The sequence below is a fragment of the Falco peregrinus genome, chromosome 1 (genome assembly GCF_023634155.1).
Source record: "Falco peregrinus isolate bFalPer1 chromosome 1, bFalPer1.pri, whole genome shotgun sequence".
Taxonomy (NCBI): domain Eukaryota; kingdom Metazoa; phylum Chordata; class Aves; order Falconiformes; family Falconidae; genus Falco; species Falco peregrinus.
The window spans coordinates 40,669,725-40,688,371 of NC_073721.1; the positions used below are offsets into that span (position 1 = coordinate 40,669,725).

General features: G+C 52.3%; 1 protein-coding gene across 3 annotated transcripts; it reads left to right on the forward strand.

Annotated features, from left to right (window-relative positions):
- The first annotated feature begins 6,416 nt into the window (after positions 1–6,416).
- Positions 6,417–14,805, forward strand: PTGES (prostaglandin E synthase). 3 transcript variants are annotated; one of them, XM_005234023.4, is made up of 4 exons: positions 6,417–6,556; positions 7,329–7,511; positions 8,935–9,017; positions 12,617–14,805. In XM_005234023.4, exons 2-4 carry the CDS (start codon positions 7,404–7,406, stop codon positions 12,864–12,866), a joined length of 441 nt encoding a protein of 146 aa, XP_005234080.1. In that variant the 5' UTR covers positions 6,417–6,556; positions 7,329–7,403; the 3' UTR covers positions 12,867–14,805. The 3 variants fall into 3 exon arrangements, with proteins under 3 accessions (XP_005234080.1, XP_027637687.1, XP_027637686.1); XM_027781886.2 differs by having other exon boundaries at positions 6,417–6,552; XM_027781885.2 differs by lacking the exon at positions 6,417–6,556 and adding an exon at positions 6,606–6,897.
- The last annotated feature ends 3,842 nt before the right edge of the window (positions 14,806–18,647 follow it).

Consider the following 18,647-nt stretch of genomic DNA (forward strand, 5'->3'; position numbering starts at 1 on the left):
CCTTCCCTTTTCTCATTGTGGTTTTGGGAAATACACACTTACTGTTTTTAACTTTCAAGTGCAGTAGATGCTGTATTGCACAGGGTATGTAATACCTGCTCTGACGTGATGTCCTGGCAGGGGTCTGTGAGCTTCATTCCCTTCTTATCTCCTGCTCCACTGCCTCAGGACACAACTGCAGCCTGGGTCATGCTCTGTGAGAGAGCTCCCACCAGTGTGAGCAAGAGGGCAGCTGAGACAATGCAATAAAAAGCTTCCAGGCAATGAGGCTGTCAATAACATAGCTAAACTACTCCCTGCTTTCCAGGCTGATTATGGGGAGTGTGTTTTTAGCATTGTGTGTGCAGGGTGTTTATTAATAATGTCAGAGTTGAGACCTCAACGACCTTTCTTCTGGCTGCTGAGATGCTGAAGCAAGCCTAAAAGATGTGTTGTGCATCCCCCAGCGCAGGGAAAAGAAAGGGAAAGTTTTAACATGCGTCTGGAGCATAGCTACAGCTGACAAGTGGCTCAACTCAAAAAAACTCAGACTGCTGAGAAGCTCTGACTTCTGCCTGGGTTAGGTCACCTGAAAGGGAGGTTCTGGTCTGCTGCTGTAGGAAGCCCAGCCACCATCCTTCTGCTGAGGACCTGGCTTTGGGAAGTGAGAGCGTTTAGGAGGTCAGCATGTGTGATAATGAGATTTAGAAAACATTGCTATAAGGAAGAGTGGGAGGAAATGCTGCTGTTTAATCTAGGGGTGATGGAGAGGATGCAGAAAACTCAAGGTTTTAAAAATAAGCTTTGTGTCTTGGAAAGCTTTGTGGTGGGTGAAGCTCTACAGCAAGGCTGTGAAGGAATGCTGTCCTTAGAGTTGGTCTTGCCAGGATGATGTAGCCACACTCAGCTGGGGTCAGGGGCAGGCAGTGAAGCACTGACCTTTCCATTCCCTCTTGTCCTATGTTTGCGTGCCTCTGTGACAACTTGGAAATGCCTTTTGGTTGAAAACAGAACTTAAAAGGCTTTGAAATGGGCAAGCTCTGAAGCCTGCTGTTCTTCTTGGGTTTCAGGGCAGGATTAACAGCCCATGAGCCAAAAGGTGCACACCTGCCAAAAAAGGTCCCTGTTCTTAAGCTGGGCACCCCATTGCACTTCTGAGGGTGAGTACAGCCATGTGGATCAGCACAGCAACAGATCACAGCTGTTGGTTAGGCACTGAAGAAGAGAAAGGCCATCTTGGCTTGTTTTCTACTTTTCTCCTTGAAGCTGCTCATCTGCTGTTGAACGTCAGGTTTCCATAAGTCTGAAATCTGGAACCACATCTGCTTTCTCTCCCAGCCCTGTTAACGAGCCAGTGCTCTTAACGTTGTAAAACATGCCCTGATTCCCGTTTCTCCATAACACAGCATGTGGAGGCAGGACCATGCAGCATCCTTTACCTTTGCTCTTGCTCAAAAGCATCCCACCAGGGAATCTGTACTTACTTTGTAGTTTTGCAGATGCTTGAAGCGTAGGAAATGTTTCCCAGTCCTGAAATTTTTGGCAGTAGGATTTGTTTCTCTGCTCTCCCAGTCTGGCAGGGAAACTCTCTCTTTTTAGGCAGTAACAGAAGTGAGTTTTGCCTGTTGTTTACAGCTGATGGGATCTGGTTCTTGGGAAGAGAAACACATCACAAGTTGCTGTGGTGTTGGCTAAGTGTGAAAGGTGCCAGCTTCCCCCACTCCCCAAGCCCTGACCCCTGTTTCCCACCTCTGCCCCATGACAGCAGTGGCAGGTGCAGCTCTACTGAAAGACAGCTTTTAAACCAGCTGGGTCAGAAGGAGAAAGAAGGAGAGAGGGGAAATAATTTTCCTCGACCCCAGAGACCTTCTCCCCGTGGGGTTGCATGCCTGAAGGCACAGAACATCCTGGCCAAGGAATTCTTTCCTCTAAGAGAAAGCTCAGGCATGAATCCATGTGAGGCTCGGAATAAGAGAAAATAATCTGCCTCCCACGTGCTCATAGCTTGATGGCCTCTCTTCTAATGTCTCCTTGCTGTCAGAGCAGCAGGGGACACAGTGACCCCCCTGCAGCCAGGGTGGGTGTGACAGCTCGGGGCAGGAGAGCAGCTGAGCAGGGCAGCAGCCTGGGAGCAGGCAGGGAGGGATGGCGGATGGAGCTGGAGGGAGAGGGCAGGAGGACGTGACACTGCCTCTCGCTTGGCACTGGGCCCGTCGTGGGGCTGGCTGAGGGACAGCAGCTTCCTCCGCTTCTCTTTACCCTGCACTGCTGCTCCCCTGCCCTGTCCCTGGGCCTCTCCTGCTGGCTTTCTCCTGCTGCCGGCATCTGGTCTTCTGAGTGTGAAGGACTATTTGGGAGAGTCTGATGCTACATTCCTCATGCCTGAGGCCTCTCAGATATCTCCAGCCAGTACAGTCACTTTAAAATGCAAAACAGATGAAATCTGAGTTTGCCAGAGGCTGAAGAGCCGGGTTTGTTTCAGGAGGTGCTAATGCTGATGGTTTCCCTGCTGAGGGACTTTGCAGTGTCTTCTGCCATCCTGCGTGCTGCAAAGAGTGGTGAGGAGCCCAGGAGCTGAGGAATGGGGAGCTGCAGGTGAAGCAACAGGAGTTTCATTCATCTGAAGTAGAAGGTGCGTCAGGGTGATGTAACTTTTCGTGCAGGTTAAGGAGTGAATGCAGGTGGAGTGCCTTTCTCTTTAATGAATAGCTAAACCACTCATGCCTTTACCTGAACACATAGCTGTGTTTGATGAGCCAGCACAGTGGTGTGCAGCCAGATTTCCCAGGGCTGGGTGCAGCCAAGGGCAAGTGATCACTGGGGCAGGGCATGTCTGCAGGCTCTGAGGCTTTGTGCTGGGAGCAGCAGGAAGAAATGAAGAAATGGCAGGGAAGGAGGGCACTGGTGCCCGCGGCAGCATCAGAACAAGCTGGGAATATGGCTCAGTGCTGCTTGGAGCCACGGGCTGAGCTATGAGCCTAGGGCAGACAAAATCCCAGCTGGGCTCTGCACCTTCCCCACCAGCCATGGGGAGCATGCCGGGGAAGTGGCACCCACCTGCCTGTCTTCTCCAGGCTGGAGCGGTCCCCTTGGGCTCTTTACCTAGCCCGGACTGTGGGCTGTAATTGCTCATTTGGAAAAATTTTGGGGAATCAGAGCTGTAATTGCCCCAAATGTCTGCTGCCTTTTGAGGTCTGGTTGGATCCCAGGCCGTGCCACCCCAGCATACATGCTTGTGCTCAATTGACAAGGATTTGTTACACAACCAACCCTCTCGTGTAGCTGCCACCAGGAAATTCCCCAGCATAGCAATAGTGGAAAAATATGTAGTTATCTTACCATAGTATAATTAAGCTGGTCAAATAAATAACAACCCATGTGGGAACTGAGAGTGATTTTTATTCCATAATCTTTCCAAAGCAGGATTGTTATTTAGAGGCTTCTATTTCTAAGTCATTTTCCCAAGCAGCTCCCATGAATTTTTCATTCCTTCTTGCCTGCTGCAGTTCAGTGCCTCCTCTAAAACCCTCCATCTCTTCCCCACAGCTCCTGGAGCCAGCTTAACCTGATGACTAAATCTTTCAAAGCCTGGACTTGATTCCTAATAATTTCTAAAAAAAAAAAAAAATAAATACAGTTTTTTGCTAGCAGTGTTAGTTTTGGGTAGGTCTTATCCTGGGATGAGACCTCTTGTGCTAAAGGCTTTAAGGTACAGCTTGTAGTTCAAAGACATGCTGCCCTTAGGAACTGGTCTCATTCAAGCAATGGTTCTGTCCTAGCAGGACATGGTCTGTGGAGGAGGATCAAACTCTTAATATTAACAGCCTGCTTCCACCCAGATTAATGGGATAGTTAAACATGCTCCTGGCAGCTGTGTTGCTTTGGGTCAGGAAAGCCAGGAAGGTGTGACTGTGGATGTGTCCTACCCAGCGTGAGACCCCTAAACTTGAGAAATCAAGCAGGAACAGGGATCACAGGAGCATTACACCTACCTTTACAGGCAGCTTCTGCCCCCCATCCCCATCCACATAGGTGCTGTGCTGACAAACACCAGCCCTCCTCACTGGGGTTCAGCTCTGTAATAGTGACAGGGTCTGAAATGTGTGAACACATGGAAGAAACAACTAACTTTGCCAACATGTTTTTTATACACCGCGGAGCCTGGCCAGCACATACAACACCCATGCCTGGGTCTGCCCCAGGGGCCTTATGCTTAAACAAACTGTGCTTCTTGATCACTCCAATTTAAATTTGAGCCAGCTGCTGGTACTACCTGTCCAGGGCTTCCTCCCAGTGTTTGAATAATGTTGAGGAGAAAGTCTGTCTGGCTAGCAGGAGAAGTCCTGGCTTGTCTGCCGGTGGTACCAAGCTTGTGCATATTCCTGCTGCTCAGTGAGGCGTTCTAGCTGCCTCAGGAGGGGAAGAAGGTGCACAAAGGAAAAAGGTCTCACTACCAAAGAGCCCGCGGGCTGGGTCCTCAGCTGGTAAAAACTGGAGTGGCTTCATGGAGGGCATGATGTGCTGTTGGTGAAGGGTCTGGCTGCCTGCCCTAGCCCCAGGCTCCCAGGAGAGCTGGGAAAGGGGCTGCTGCAAAAAGTCTCATCCCTGCTGCAGGGCAGGTGTGGCCCTTGCATCGCCCCGGTTCTTGAGCAGCAATGTCTTCTCAGCTACAGATTTGCTCCCAGTCAACAATGGAGAGAGGAGATGGGAGGGAGCAGTGTTTGGGATGTAACTTTGCCATCAACTGTTTATGCTTGGCATTATGGTATCTCTAACGCTCTGCCAAGCTCCACAGACATGTGAGTGGTGTTGGATGCAGTTTGGTGGCAGCACAGGGCTGGGGTCCAGGGTCAGCACTCCAGCCATTACTGCAGTGTTTGAACCCACATGGCTGCTGTGTGTTCCAGTGTCCCCATTCCCATCCCCAGGGAAGCAGCCTGTCAGAGGCATTTACTGCTGGGCTGCAGAGCTCCACACCGGGCTGTGCCAGGACTTGTTCTGCAGCCGCCCTGACGCCAGGGTGGTGGTGACCAGCTGCAAGTACTTCTCCCTTGAAAGCATTTGGGGTTTTCAAAGGCTCTCTGCACCCTTGGATGTCATGGAGCTGAGCTGGTGCATTGCAATAAGTGGTGTGACATCTCTGCGTTTGCAGCATCAGGGCAGAACAGCTGTGGCGAGAGAAATTCAGAAGCAAATGCAAAGAATTTGCAGATCTCAGTGCCAGGAGTGAGACTGTGTGCTTGAAGGGTCTTTCTGGCTCCGAGCCCTGGCCTGCCAGGCTGAGAGCAGCACAGGGGTCTGGAGCCGGGTAGGCTGGGGTGGAGGGAAGGACATCTGCTCTGGAGAGGCACAGGAAGAGCTCAGCCCTTCGTGGGATGGCCAGAGCATGCAGTTCGCATCTGAGCTGAGCAGGACAGGAGTAAAACCTTTTCCACAGCACTGATCCTGGCAAGAAAGCTGCCCTAGTGTGACTGTGCTGACTGCTGGGAATACAAGAAATGGTGCAGCCCTCCCTTCTGCAGGAGCAGAGGTGGAGTCTGGCCTGCGGCATCCCTCAGCTGCTGGTCAGGGCTGGTGGGATAACACTGCCCAGAGAGAGATGACTGTTTTCCTTCTTAGCTTACTCTCTGAAACGAGCTGATCTTCCAGATCCACCCATATAACCTGACTCATGTTCTCATCAACAATCCTTTTGTATTTCTTGAGCCCAGAGCCGCTGTGCCCTAAGCATGAAGCTGCTTTAAATTCACACCAGCACCCCAGGAAAAGGACTCCTGTAGCCTGTTCTCCCCAAGGAGTGGGGTGCCACCAGCATCCCATTGCTGGGGAAAAAACTGTCCTTGTGCAACAGGGTCTGTAGTGATGGGACTGGAGCCTGGTCCTGGTCTGAGTGCGATGCTCCTCCTGGGTTACTCTGGACCCTCTTGGAAAGCAAAGGATTAGTTTTGCTCAGTGGCAGTTAAGAAGTTTAAAAGCCTTGAAGAACAAACCCAGTCCAAGAGACACAAACACTTTAATGGATGGTTCTGTAAGTGACAAACTGTCATACTTTGTTCATTGTTTTTTGAGGCTTTTTGTGGCTTGAAACAATTTTTTTATTCCAATGTGTCAGCTTATGAAAAAACTGCTTGCATCCTCAAAGCATTCATTTTCCCCTCAATCTCCAAAAGTTTCCATTTTCCTGAAAAAAGTCTTGGGGTTTTTTTTGGGGTTTTTTGGGTTTTTTTAACGTGTGTGTTCTCTCTAAAGTAACTGAACCCCACATTCAGCCCTCCAACACTAATAAACTTGGAGAGCTCCTATCAGTCCCCATGCTGCCAGCTTACCGGAGGTTTGCTGCTGCCAGCACTGGGACCAAGGCTGGGGAAGAAGGAGTTAAAAGGTTTGCACTGGGAGAGCAGCCCAACTGCCTGCAGAGGCTTAGATCCCACTCTTTCTTCACCAGTGTTTTGTGGCTGGGGAAGAGACAGCTCCGAATTCAGATGCCACTGTCTAGACCGAGGACAAAATTATACCCGACCGACCCGGTTCACCCTCTTGGAGAAAACGAGGACAAGCTGTCTTTGGGGCTGGGCAGGTTGCTTTTTACTTTTGTTTGCATGTTCGGGGCTTTGTGGTCCGAGACTTGCCCGGTTGTTCTTCCAGGCTGGTCACTCCAGAAGCACCCCTGCTAGCCAGGGGGTGCAGGGGCAGCCCAGGCCCCCGGGTGATGGGCGCTGGTGGGGCAAGGGATGGCTCCGTCCCTGCGTCCCATCCCTCGGCAGGTGGCTCTGTAGGGGAGGGCTGGCTGCTACTGCCATGGGACGCTCAGTCTGCACTGGGCGGGACTGGGGAGTACTGGGAACGTCGCCACGCAGGGGTGAGCTGTGGGTTCGGGGACGGAGGGAGCACAGGAGCACAGGGCTGGATGTGGCTGAGGTAGGTCCCTGCCTTCCTCCTAACTCCTTCTTCCAGGGCTGATCCGCTCATACCTGTGGGTGAGCAGTGCCTGGCTGGGCGAGGGACGCTCCGTCCCTCTGGGCACGAACAAAAGACGCGGCGGGACGGGGGATCGTGGTGGGCTGCTTTGGGGGGGCAAGAGGTCGAGCTGTGGCCAGGCTGAGCCTTGCTGTGGCCCAGACGGTCGAGGGGGCTGCATCCCAGCCTGGGGCACCGCATCCCCACGGAGCCGGTGGCAGCAGGGTGAGAGAAGCTGGAGCCGCTCCGTGTCCCGCGCTGGGCGCGCTCACCGGCAGCGCGGCTGCATCAGCCTGGAGGGGGGGTGTGCGGGGGCTGTGGGCTTTCGCCGAAGAAACAGTGGTGACCTGTTTTGTGTTTAAACGTGGCTGCTCCTGCCCCCTCTCCTGCAGAGCCCTCTTGAAGCCCCAGCGAGATCTCCACTGGCTGCGAGTGTTGCAGGTGGTCGAGTGGCACCTACCCCCAAAATGATGGAAAACAAAGTGTTTATGTCGTTTACGTTCTACAGCACGATCTTGATTTTAAAAATGTATGTTGTTGCCATCGTTACGGGACAAGTGAGACTCAGAAAGAAGGTAAGATCCAGCTTCCATTTCCTTCTCCCTTTCTGGCTTTTTTCCTTGGGGTTCTGTGTTTTTTCTTTCTTCTGTTACTCTTGTGAAGGCCAACAGAGTTTTCCTGAAGCAAGCTCCATTTTTTTTGACCTTCAGTTGAAAGCAAAACATGTTTCATAGCTGCAGCAGATATTTATCTCACTTCTCTTTGGTACTTTTTGTTTGTTTCTACCATCTGTAGCTTCATGTTTATAATTTCTGAATCCCAGTCTAAATAGTAATTTCAGATCTAAAATGCCATGCAGGTGAGCTGCTTCTGGAAAGAGTCTGTTTACACTTAATTTGCCATGTCTGGAAGAAGGAAGGGGAAAACAAAGTATTTAAGAGGAAATCGTTGCAATGTTTTTTTTTTCCTGCAGCTTAGCAGAAAGCCTTTTTCAGAGGCTGAATGGCTATGTGAATGCTCCAGGAGAGCAGGAAGTCGTGGGGAATAAAAACAATAGCTGGAGGAAATGGTTCTTGGACTCGGGGAAAATACAGGGAGGACTGGGAGCTCTAGCTGCTGTCAGGAGATGGGGTGAACTGGACCTTTTATCACCTGCAACCCAAACTGAACTTGTGGCAAAACTCAGCTGCTTGTAAAATCTGTTTTAAAGTATTTGAGGAGTTTCCGACTGCATCGGTAGAGTGGGAGGGAGAGATTTCTGCTCTCAGATAAAATACAAAGAGATACCTGTGTGCTGTAGCATCATTGTAACTGATGACTTGTCCTCTTCCCTTGTGTTTCTAAATGATGCTCCAACCCTAGGACTTGGCTTGTAACATGATTAAAGAAAGCACCAGGGTCCTTTTCAGGCTGCAAAGTGAAGCTGTTGCATGTAACCAAGTCCCTGAGGAACAGTTTCTGAGCATAGGTGGGGAGCTCATATAAGTAATTTTTATTTGTAAGTTTATTAGCGTAGGATCTGATTTCCCCAGGGCTGGTTTCAGTCACAGTATCACTGCCAAAAAGCCAGTGAGGGAATACTCTTTCTTGGTAGGGTAAACTAATCTGACAGTCCAGGTTATCTTTTGGATGCTGCATTCAGCGTCTGCAAGCTGTGTGCCAGCAGTGATCTCATTTGGTGGTTGAAAAAGTCTCATTTAAGTGGGTTTCATGGGGAGAAGTGGGCTGGGATCAGGAGCTCCCATGAAGCCCCCTGTTTGGGACTCAGCAGGCAGAGTTGTTTTTTTCAGAGGATAAGGAAACCCCTTGGGAGGTGCAGGGTTTAACCCCCAAGACCATGCACATGGAAGTGCAGTTGCTCTTGTGTTTGTGAAGGGTGGTGAGAAACTGGGGCAGGAAGAAATCTCCATAGGTCTTAAAGATTAGGGGCAAAGCTTCTACCTGTGAAGTTCCTGAAAACATTATAAGCATACATATTATGGGGATTCTCCCTTGCAGGCATTTGCAAACCCGGAGGATGCACTGCGCAACGGGGGGCTGCAGTACTACCGTGAAGACCCCGATGTGGAGCGGTGCCGCAGGCAAGTAGGCGGCGGTGCCAGCATTCCCACTGTGCTGCGAGGTGATCCCTGGCAGATGCTGGCAAATAAGCAGTGGGAAGCTAAAGGGCTCATTATTTAATTACCTAGATGGGTTGAATGCCTGGAGCTCAGCTGTGTGACCCTGCACACTAGAGCAGTTTAATCTTTAATGGGAGCATGTTATGTGCTGGAGCAAGGACACGGAGAAAGACCGAGGTTTGGGTCCAACAGCCTACTCTGATGCAATTAAACTAATTTTTAGATGCTCAAAGTCCCACAAGCCCCCAAGGTCTTGTCCCATACCCGCAACCAAAGGCTCCTCGTGCCCTGCCCCAACAGGACCCAAGCTCCCTGCACAGCTTGGAGAGGTAACTGTGTGACTGGTCCCAGTGCTATATGCAGCTGCCCTTTTTGTGCATTTGGGAAGAAGCTGGATGTGATTGCAATAACTTTTGCTTCCCTAACTGTGCAAAGTCTGAATCTTCCCCCTCTTCTGTGGGGCTCACAGTTCCTCAGGGGTAAAGCATGGGGTTATTCAGCCCCAGGCTTGGTTTGCCATCTGTCTTGCGCAGAAGGAGGTGCCCTGAGTGTTTGGCTGGATCACTGGTGACATGCAGGAAAGGGGCTGGAGCCATGCCCTGCTGTCAACTGAGACCTTGGCTGCCAGCTCTGCTGTGGGTGGGGAACTGTGCCGCTCACCTCTCGCTGCCTGCAAGATTTGCTTTAAAAAACGTCCAGTGCCACCTAATCCCTGGGCTTCCAGAGGAAGGAGGGTGGCAAATGAGCTATTTCCTTCCTAGGAAAAAGAAAATCATCATAATAAAATAAACAATCAGAAAATCATTAAAAAAAAAATCTTCTTTAATTAGTCAGAAAAGACAAGCGTCCATAAAAATAAATAAATGGAGCTGCAGCAAAGACCTGGGGGAGGTCTGGGATCTGACTTGTGCAGTTAAAGCACTCTGAGTCGGTCCTTGCTGATCTGTTCACAGCCCTGGGGAAGACAGATTAAACCCAAGGTGTTTTCCCTGAACAAGGGTGTTGTTGGGTTTTCTTCTCGGGTGTTACTGGGAGCGTAGCAGAGCCTTGGCTGAGCTGCTGGGGTTATTGGGAGTGTAGCAGAGCCCGGCAGGGCAAAGGAGAGCAAGCAGCAGCCAGGAGGGAGGTTTCCCCCTTGGTGTTTAGAGAGGCCCCTGGCTGTGTCTCAGCTCTTGCCTTTCTCCTCCCTGTTATTCCGTTTGTCCTTCCAGCCCCGCTGAACCTCCAAGTCCCTGGGGCCGGGTTTAGACAGGGCTGCTGTGGGGTGAGGCGGTGGGGGTCCGGCAGCTGCCCTCTCCCAGCACAGCTGGCACCAAAGCAAACCATGCTTATCATCATGGTCCTGCCTGGACTGCAGAAGGGTTTTTTGGTGGTACCCGCAGAGGTGATGCAGGCCTGGGAGGGCAAGCGGGGCCCTGGGCTGGGAAAAAAAGGGGCTGTGACTGGGCAAGCCTGTCCACATGGGGTTGGCTCTTCCCAGGGACTGTCTGACCAGGAGAGGCAGAGGGTTTCCTGCAGCTCCCCTCCACTCTCCTGGGTTTGGCAAGGAATACGTCCCCTCTGTGTCCAGGCCGTGACCAGTTCATCCCCAGTGAGTTGTCCTGGCAATGCTGCTACAACAGCAGGACCTGTCTTAGTGTCTTTTCTAGGCCCATTCCTCCATGCTGTCCCAAAATCACACCCAGAGAGCAGCTGAAATAAGGTTTCCAGCAGGCTCCTTGCCATGTTCGTCCCCTCTCTACTTGGGGATGTGGCCTTTAATCTAGGGACTGCTCCCGATGGAGGTGCAAGAGGCAGGGAGGAGAAAGCTCCTTGCTCTCCTGCCTGTTATGGGGATAATGGGGTACTGAAAGCCCTTGGGGTAGCTCTTTTCTGGGTACAACAGGCTGTGCAGAGCCCCTTCATGCTTCAGCAAAGCTGTGGCTGGAAATGGCTCAGGTGCACTATTTACCCACAGGTGGCCTGGCCCTGCTGACCTGGTGCCTGGCCTGGGCTCTGGCATGGGAAGGGGGCAGTGAGAGACAGTGGTGGGGGCTGGCATTCAGCACACAGGTCATTTCATGTGATGTGGTGATGGGAACCAGCTGTTGGACCCAGAGCCTCTGCTCATGTCCCCATGCTTCGGCATCACAGTAAAGGGGAGGAGGTTGGGGCAAGCTGCGTGAGCAGAGCCCTTCCTGATGGCTCCTGCTCCATTGCTCAGAGACTGATCCTGCCTTTGGGAGCAGTCAGCCTCCAAAAACCTGGTCTCTTGGTGCTGAAAATTTCTGATGGAAAGAAACTTTTGGCAAACCTTGGCCTGAAGAAATCAATGTTTGGTGGGGCAATTGCCAGGGCGGGCACAGGGACATCTGCTCCATAGACCTGACTCCAGGGGCAGGAGAGGGGCCTTAAAACACAGCCCTCTTTCTTTTCCAAAGTCTGTTTTCAGCCAGGTCTATCACAGCCTGTGTCTGCACTAATGAGTTGTGACAGAGGGTCCTAAAACTTCCCAGACACTTCTCAGCTAGCACAGAAAAGCAGCACAGGCATCTTGGCCTTTGTTTCAGGGAAGAAATAACATTTTCTCTTGGCTTTGTGAGTCCTTAAACATGCTGGAGCACAGGAGTGGGGAAGCAAGGGCAGCTCTTATCAAGGCTTCGTCTCTGCCTCTCAAACTTCTGAGATAACAGGGAAAAGGCAAATGAGTCTTGTGATCAGGTCACTTTCGAGCCCAGATCCATCCCCACCGGCCAGGGCACAACCTGAGAGTCCCCACATTGAAGCATGGGGATGGGGCTCTGTGCTGCAGAAAGCATCTCTTGCTTTGCAAGGGAACAAAAGAAGGAGAGGGGCAGAGGCAGTGGGAGGGCAAGGGCAGGTCACTGCTTTGGGGACAGGTTTCCCTCCTTCAAAGGATAGTACCTTGGGGGAGGAGGGACACAGCCCACACTCATAGCGTGATCGGATCCTGTTTCGGTAGTGGTGTGGGTGGTGGCAGGTGATGTGATACTCAGGCAGGCACATGTTCAACTGGAGTGCAGGTTCTGGCCCCATCAGTGCCGTTGTGTCACAGGGGTGCAGGGGGCACTTGGGGTGCTCCTCCCCAGTCCCCTTTGGATGCACTTACAAGAGAGTGATGAAGCCACAAACCCTCCCATCCTGGGAGTTCCTGCTCTGGAAACTGTGGCCCGGAAGCTGCCTTTTATTGTGTAACATGGCCACATCTGGGACCGTGCCGTGCTGGCACCGCACCAGCTTTGATTTTTTCGCAGCTTCGCAGGGTCTTTGTTTTTCTTTGTTTATTTAAAAGCTCTAATCCACAAGCTGTCATCTGTCATGGCAAAGGCAACCCAGTCACAGAGGGCAAGCTTCAGGAGTGCAGCATCCCAAGGGAGAGACACTGGGTGCAAAATCCTGTTGCCTGCATGTGTAGGGGGGATCTGAGTCTTTTGGGGCTGCGTCTACCCCACCCAATGGAAGAGAGAGCCAGAAGCACCCAGGGATGGGCACTGTGGCTAGAAGGGATAGGAGATAGCAGGGAGCCTGGTGGGAAGGAACAACGTTATCTCCCTTTTCAGGGCCCACCGCAATGACATGGAGAACATCTTTCCCTTCCTCTTCCTCGGAGCCATCTACTCTCTGCTGGATCCCAGTCCCACAGTGGCCAGGATCCACTTTTTCATCTTCTGTGTGGGGCGCATCATCCATACCATCGCCTACCTCCTGCAACTGAAGGCGCCTATGCGCTCTGTGGCCTACAGCGTGGCACAGCTGCCCTGCTTCTCCATGGCTCTGCAGATCCTCCTCGCCACCACCCCATACTGGTAGTGCCCAGTGAGACGGACCGAACAAACCCCTTTGTCCCGCACTCTGCTGCTTTCCTCGGCTGGACCGGGTGGTGCGTGAGAGTGTGAGAGTGTGTGTTTGTGTGGACACATGGTATGTTGCCAGGGAGGCCATCTGCACCCCAGTGGTGCTCAGTGCAGCCTCGATAAAGTCCCCATGTTACTGAAATTGGGCAGGGAAGTCACCAGAGGGAAGGGCCGCATCTGCCTGCAGAGTCAGAAGATGATGTGGAGGCAGGTTTCTCTTGCTTCTAAGGGTGAGAGGGGGAAAGCACCTGGACTACCCCTCGAGGAAGGGGTTAATTGAAAGAAAGGTTTTCTGCCCCAACTGCATTCGGAACTGGGAAGGGGAAGATGTGTCCTTTCCCCCTGGTCACACAGCAAGGGAAAACCATCAGGGTCCTGTGAAGTCTCTTGGTCAGCAGATGTGAGTAGTAGCAGAGGGGGGTTATAAAACAGCCGCTGTCCTCCTGCCCAGCCGTGTGGGTCTGTGGGCAGGGGGCTCTGTCACATTCCCTCTCCTGTGAGGACAGGAGGCAGGTGCCTGCCAGGCAGCATAACGTGAAAGTCGAAGTCTCAGGGGTGACGCTGTGAAGCCACTGAAGTGTTCAGTGCTCCCAGCGCTGCCTCATCTCACGCCATAGGACGCAGCTCCCTACCAGGGAGCCTCGCTGCCGGCAGGAGCCTGCCTGTCCCGGCAAGGATGCCACGCAGCCAGCATTCAGCAGGTCCTGGCCAGCAGCAGCTGTGGCTTTTCCATCTCACTCTCACTGTGGCAAGATGCAGAGGGACATGCCTGGAGCAGCCAGCAGGAATCACTTACCCTGTAGAGAGCTGAACACAAAGCTCTGGGACTTCTGGAAAGACTGAGATGCTCATACAAAATGGGGTCTGCAGTTTGAAGACAGACCTTTCTCCCAAGTGTGGTATCTGCGCTCACATGCTGCTGATGTGTGAGAATGCTCCCAGGACAACAGACTGGATTTCTCCCCCTCCGTAGCCTTTCTCTGGCCACAGAATGGCCATTAATATCTGGGGAATGTGCCGTGCCATGACCACTTTGGGAATGTTTTCTTTCAGCTGTTTCCTGCTGTACACTGCTGCCGAGTGGTGCGCAGCCTGGATTAGCTGGTGTTTGCAGAAAGCTCTGGAAATGAGTGGCTTTGAACCTCCCTGTGTGAGAATACCACTGCTCTGTGGTGTTGTCTGAAAGTTGTCATGTTGGAGAAGAGAGGCTGGGACCAGAGTATTGCAGGATGATAAACCCTTGTAAGCACCTCTGCTATGCAGCTGTCTCAAAGTGCCAAGGGCTGGTCCAGGCAACAGCAGCATGCAATGGAGCACCCCTACAGAGGACAAGGCAGGAGGAAGCCTCTGCTGTTCAGTGCCTCCTCCCTCCCTCTGAGGGTAATGCAGAGTTTTACTAAGATCATATGTGGAAACCAGAATGAGCAGAACACAGCACACCCTTCCACCTGCCCTAAGCACTAAAGGTGTTCCTTTAACCCTGCTGTCCTCAGGTGTGCTCTTACTGAGACCTCACTGAGTGTCTGAGTGCACAAAGCACAAACTGATGCTCTGAGACCTTGCCGAGCTCGGGTAGCGGCTTCTGTACCAGTAACTCCTGACCCCTGTGCATATGTGGCTTTAGGCTGTTGGTGACGTTTGAAGGAGAGTACTTTGCTCTCCCATGGGGGAACTGTGTGTGGAAGGTGGGCAGGACTGCAGCTTCAGCAGTTTGCTTTTGGCCACTTCTCATTTACATAGCCTCAACAGATGTCTGGGTAATATATACCCCTCTTAACAAGACTCTTCTGCCTCAAATGGTGCACAAGATCCTGAACCCCTGTACATTTCTCTGCTGCTGCACATGCATCCTGGTGGCAGGAAGCAAATATTCCCAATAAAAACAAATCATTGTGCTCTGATACATCCTTCCTTTGGGAGCAGCAGATGCAGCTGGGTAGCAGCTGGGTCTAACCCCAGCAGGATGGCTCCCCAGCTGCAAAGTGCTTTGCTAAACCCTGCTGCAGAGCCTGGAGTGCCCTGGAATTCCTAAAGAGACGTCCCCCTTCTCTGGACTCACCTGCTCTGCAGAGGAAGCTCTTTTCCAGGTGTAATTTTTTTGTGCTGATCCTTTAAATTCAGCAAAGCTGAGACTTGGAAAGCAGTTCTGCTTTGGTTTTCCTTCCCAGAGTAGCAGGTTGCTACAAAGCTTGGTGTTCACCCAAACCTCCTCCATCCCAGCTTTCCCCAAAGCAGGCTAGCAATATAAAGTGCTTTGTCCCAGTAAGCTTTCTTCGCACCCTGCTTGCACTCAGCTGGGAGCTTCTCGCCTGTGGAGTCAAGCTGGTGCTTCAACCCTGGAAAGCTGGACAAGTTTAGGTAAGATGTGGTTGCTCTCTTTTCTGTGCCTATGACTTGCAAAGGAGCTGCCTGTATTTTTCAAGCTCAGCAGCCACCTCTTTTTGTGGGTAGGTTGTTGGGAAGCAAATGCCTCGTTTCTGCAGTTTTCTCCTGTTTTCTTAAACTAATGGTGTTTGGGAAGTGCTGCCCCATCGGTGTCTACATTAGCTGGTTGAGATGGATAAAATGGCTCAACTTGGTAGTTTTTCCTTTCCCCTATGCTTTCTGCTTTCAAATAAGAAAGGTAATGGCTTTATAAAATGGACTCCTTCCAATACATGTTGCTGTGGCTAGAGATCTAGCTGGGACTGAAATTTTTGGCATGGAAAGGAAGAAATGGGGCTGCAGAACCTCCCCAGTCCCCAGAGCTGCCAGCTCCTTCAGCCTCTTCTAAACTGTCTGTTCGGTGCCTGAGGCTGATGCCCTGGTCGGGGAAGCCAAGGTTACATGCAGAGCTCTGCTTTCTTCTTTTTGATTAAAAATAAATAAACCCTGCTGTACTGGCAGCAGGGAAAAGCTTGGGAACACAAACTCTCTTGGCTCCAAAAAAAAACCAAACCAAAAAAAAACAAAAAAAAAAAAAACCCGAACAGAAAAAGCACACGAGGCAAACTTCAGGCAGGCCTAACCATTGTGCTTATTTTGAAATGCTGTGGGGGTTTGAGGGAGGCAGGACAGAGCCTGGTCTCGGCTGACTGGTCAGCCCAAGCCCCATCGGGCTGAGGTGTTTGGAGCTGCTGGCCCTCCCCTGGGCACAGCCAGTGGTGTTTGCCAGTCTGGGGCAAGTGATGAGCATCCCATGCCTTTTCCCAAATAATATGCTAACGCCCAGAGCTCCCAGCTTTCTGCTCTGGCATCGGTGTGGGGGAAGGGTGCACCCAGAGCCTCGTGCAGCCCTGTGAGAGCGAGGATGGTGGCTGCATTTGCCAGTCTGTGGGGTTTGGTGTGTGCATTGTGTGTGCTAACAATTTGGTTTTCACACCTGGCTCAAACCTGAAATTGTAACACTGCAAAACCCACCTGGGACTGCAGAACAACAGTGTTTGGTGCTTAAATATTTGAGTAGGACTCACCCTGCCAGTACATGTCTTCCCTCTGCCCTGCTGAGCCCAAGGTGTCTGGTTGTGGGGAAAAAGTGCACAGAGACCCAGCGCAAGCCCCTTCACACATGCCTCCAGCCCTGGGATGCTGCTGACCCCTTTCTCACCTGCCTGTGCTGCTTTCCAGGTCCCTCTGGTTCATCCAGACCTTCTCCTGGTGTGATCTGGAACCAAGATCCCCGCTGGGTATCTCTCCTGTGACACAGGTCACTCTCTCTGCCCTCCGAAAATCTGTTTCTCCTAACAGACATGGGGCTCTCCCATCTTGTGCTGTAGGGTTTTGCCATGCAGATCCCCTGGAGGAACTGGGATCCCTGTGACATATAGGGAAAGCAAGTTAGTTGCCTGGAAAGGATAGCGATGTTTCCCTGCTCCTCTGGCATACACGAGGGTGAAGCTGGCACAAGGAAAACTTTATCCACCGGGATTTTTCCTGCCTGGCTCTGGAGTTGAGCTGTGAGATGTCCCGTTTGCGACGTGGATGCCATGCGGGTGCCAGCCCCAGCTGCGGGCAGAGAAGAAGGAGCCTGACGGGGTGGGTGGGTGTCCCTGGCCCCATTTGGGGCGGGGTGTGGAGCAGCGCAGCACGATGGGGGGCTCAGCCCCGCACCCCAGACCCCGCCGGCTTCCGCGGGCCGCGCCGTGCTCCCCCGCGCGGGGCTGCAGCGCCCTCGTGTGGCTGCGCGCGCCCCCAGGGCCACCCTGTGCCACGGGGGCTCCCTCCCACGGGGACCCCCGCCCGGGTGCTGGCTGGCCAGGGAGCTGCGGGCAGGCCCCGGGGGGTGCTTGAGGTGTTCGACGTGGAGGGACGGGTGGGTGGACGGACGGTGGGTGCCGTTCCTTGGGGAGTGCCTTGAGGAGGAGGCTCGTGTCTGCTCCTGGGCCCGTCGGCCTCTCTAGAGCCAGCTGACGATGCTCTGCCTCGCTCCCGGCCACGCTGTGTGTCTGCATGCAGTGATTCTTCCTTGCACGCAAACTTCCTTTGTAACGCTCACTACAAAGGAAACCTTTGCTTCCTCCCTTCTTCCCAAATTGTTAGTTACACCCTCAGCAGATAGCTACCATCCAGCTTCTGAAAAGCTTTCCTGCTGCCTTAGGTTGCTCCCTTTTGGGGGTTTGGAAAGAAGCAGCAGTGAGCAAAATACCAGCTGCTGGGAGGAGATGCCCCTTCCAAACGGAGCGTCGAGCCCCATGACCATTGCACCACCCGGGGCAGGAGGGTCTCAGCTGCTGGGAGACGACATGTTACTGTTGTTTGTACATACATTTCTGCAGCTCAGAGGTGGTGTTGGCAGGACTGGGAGGGTCTCTGGACCTTCCTGTTGGCACCAGAGGGAGAAGGGCTCAGCGCAAGGGTGGTGGGAGAGGAGAATGCTCCAATCTCTAAGATGTCTGTGTAATTCATTCTGATGGGGATAACCAGGCTGGCATCCCTTTGAGCTGGAAAATGTGAGCTCTGTTTTGTCTTGCTGTCGTGGCAGCCGATGTTGATGACAATACAAAATTGTTCTCATTAAAATATTGTGGAGGCAAACTTCAGCTTTTCATCAGTCAGAAAGCCATGCACAAGTGCTGGGCTGTGGGGTCAGAAACAAGCTGAGACTTGCCCTTTGGGAGTCAGCTGGTTGAAACCAACAGCTTCGAGGAAGGAAACGCAATTTGCAAATAATGTTCTTCCAACCTTCCCCCACCTGAAGTTGTGCTGTATGGAAGGAGACCAGCCCTCCTGCAGAAACTAGATCTGGTGATGGATGTGTCCGTGACAGACTGGTTCCTAGGAGGAAAAAACCTCATGTGCTGGAAGAGAAAGAGAGGCAGCACAATGCCTTTGACGTCCTCTTCATTGACATCCCTCTCCTGTGGACTACAGACCCTGCCAGGTGAGCTGCAGCTCTTCATGCCTGTCTGTCTCCTGGTTTGCAGTAGTCCATCAGCTCCTGGGAGCCAGTGAACCATGAGTTGAGAACTTCTGCTCTAGTGGGAGCTGAGCTGAAGCTGGGACAGTTCAGGCAGGAAATAAGTGACATATTTCCAGCAGCTAACAGTAATGAGTCACTGGAAGAATCTGCCCTGGGATCTGTGAGCTCTTCACTTTCAAGGGTCTTTTGACTCAGGGCTGGATGCCCTCCAAAGGATGCTCTGCATTGGCCACATGCTGAGGACATGAGGATGCTGCTTGGGTGATATTCCCAGCCTGAGAGCAGGCAGGAGGCTGGACAAATAACCTTAATGATCTACAAGTCACTTATAGAATGAAT

Bases quoted from the DNA above. Each gene is read 5' to 3' on its own strand.
- PTGES (XM_027781885.2), top strand. From the start codon at position 6,778: ATGGGACGCTCAGTCTGCACTGGGCGGGACTGGGGAGTACTGGGAACG. The intron at 6,898-7,328 runs GTAGGTCCCTGC...CCTCTCCTGCAG, and splicing joins CAGGGCTGGATGTGGCTGAG to AGCCCTCTTGAAGCCCCAGC. The intron at 9,018-12,616 runs GCAAGTAGGCGG...CTCCCTTTTCAG, and splicing joins GATGTGGAGCGGTGCCGCAG to GGCCCACCGCAATGACATGG.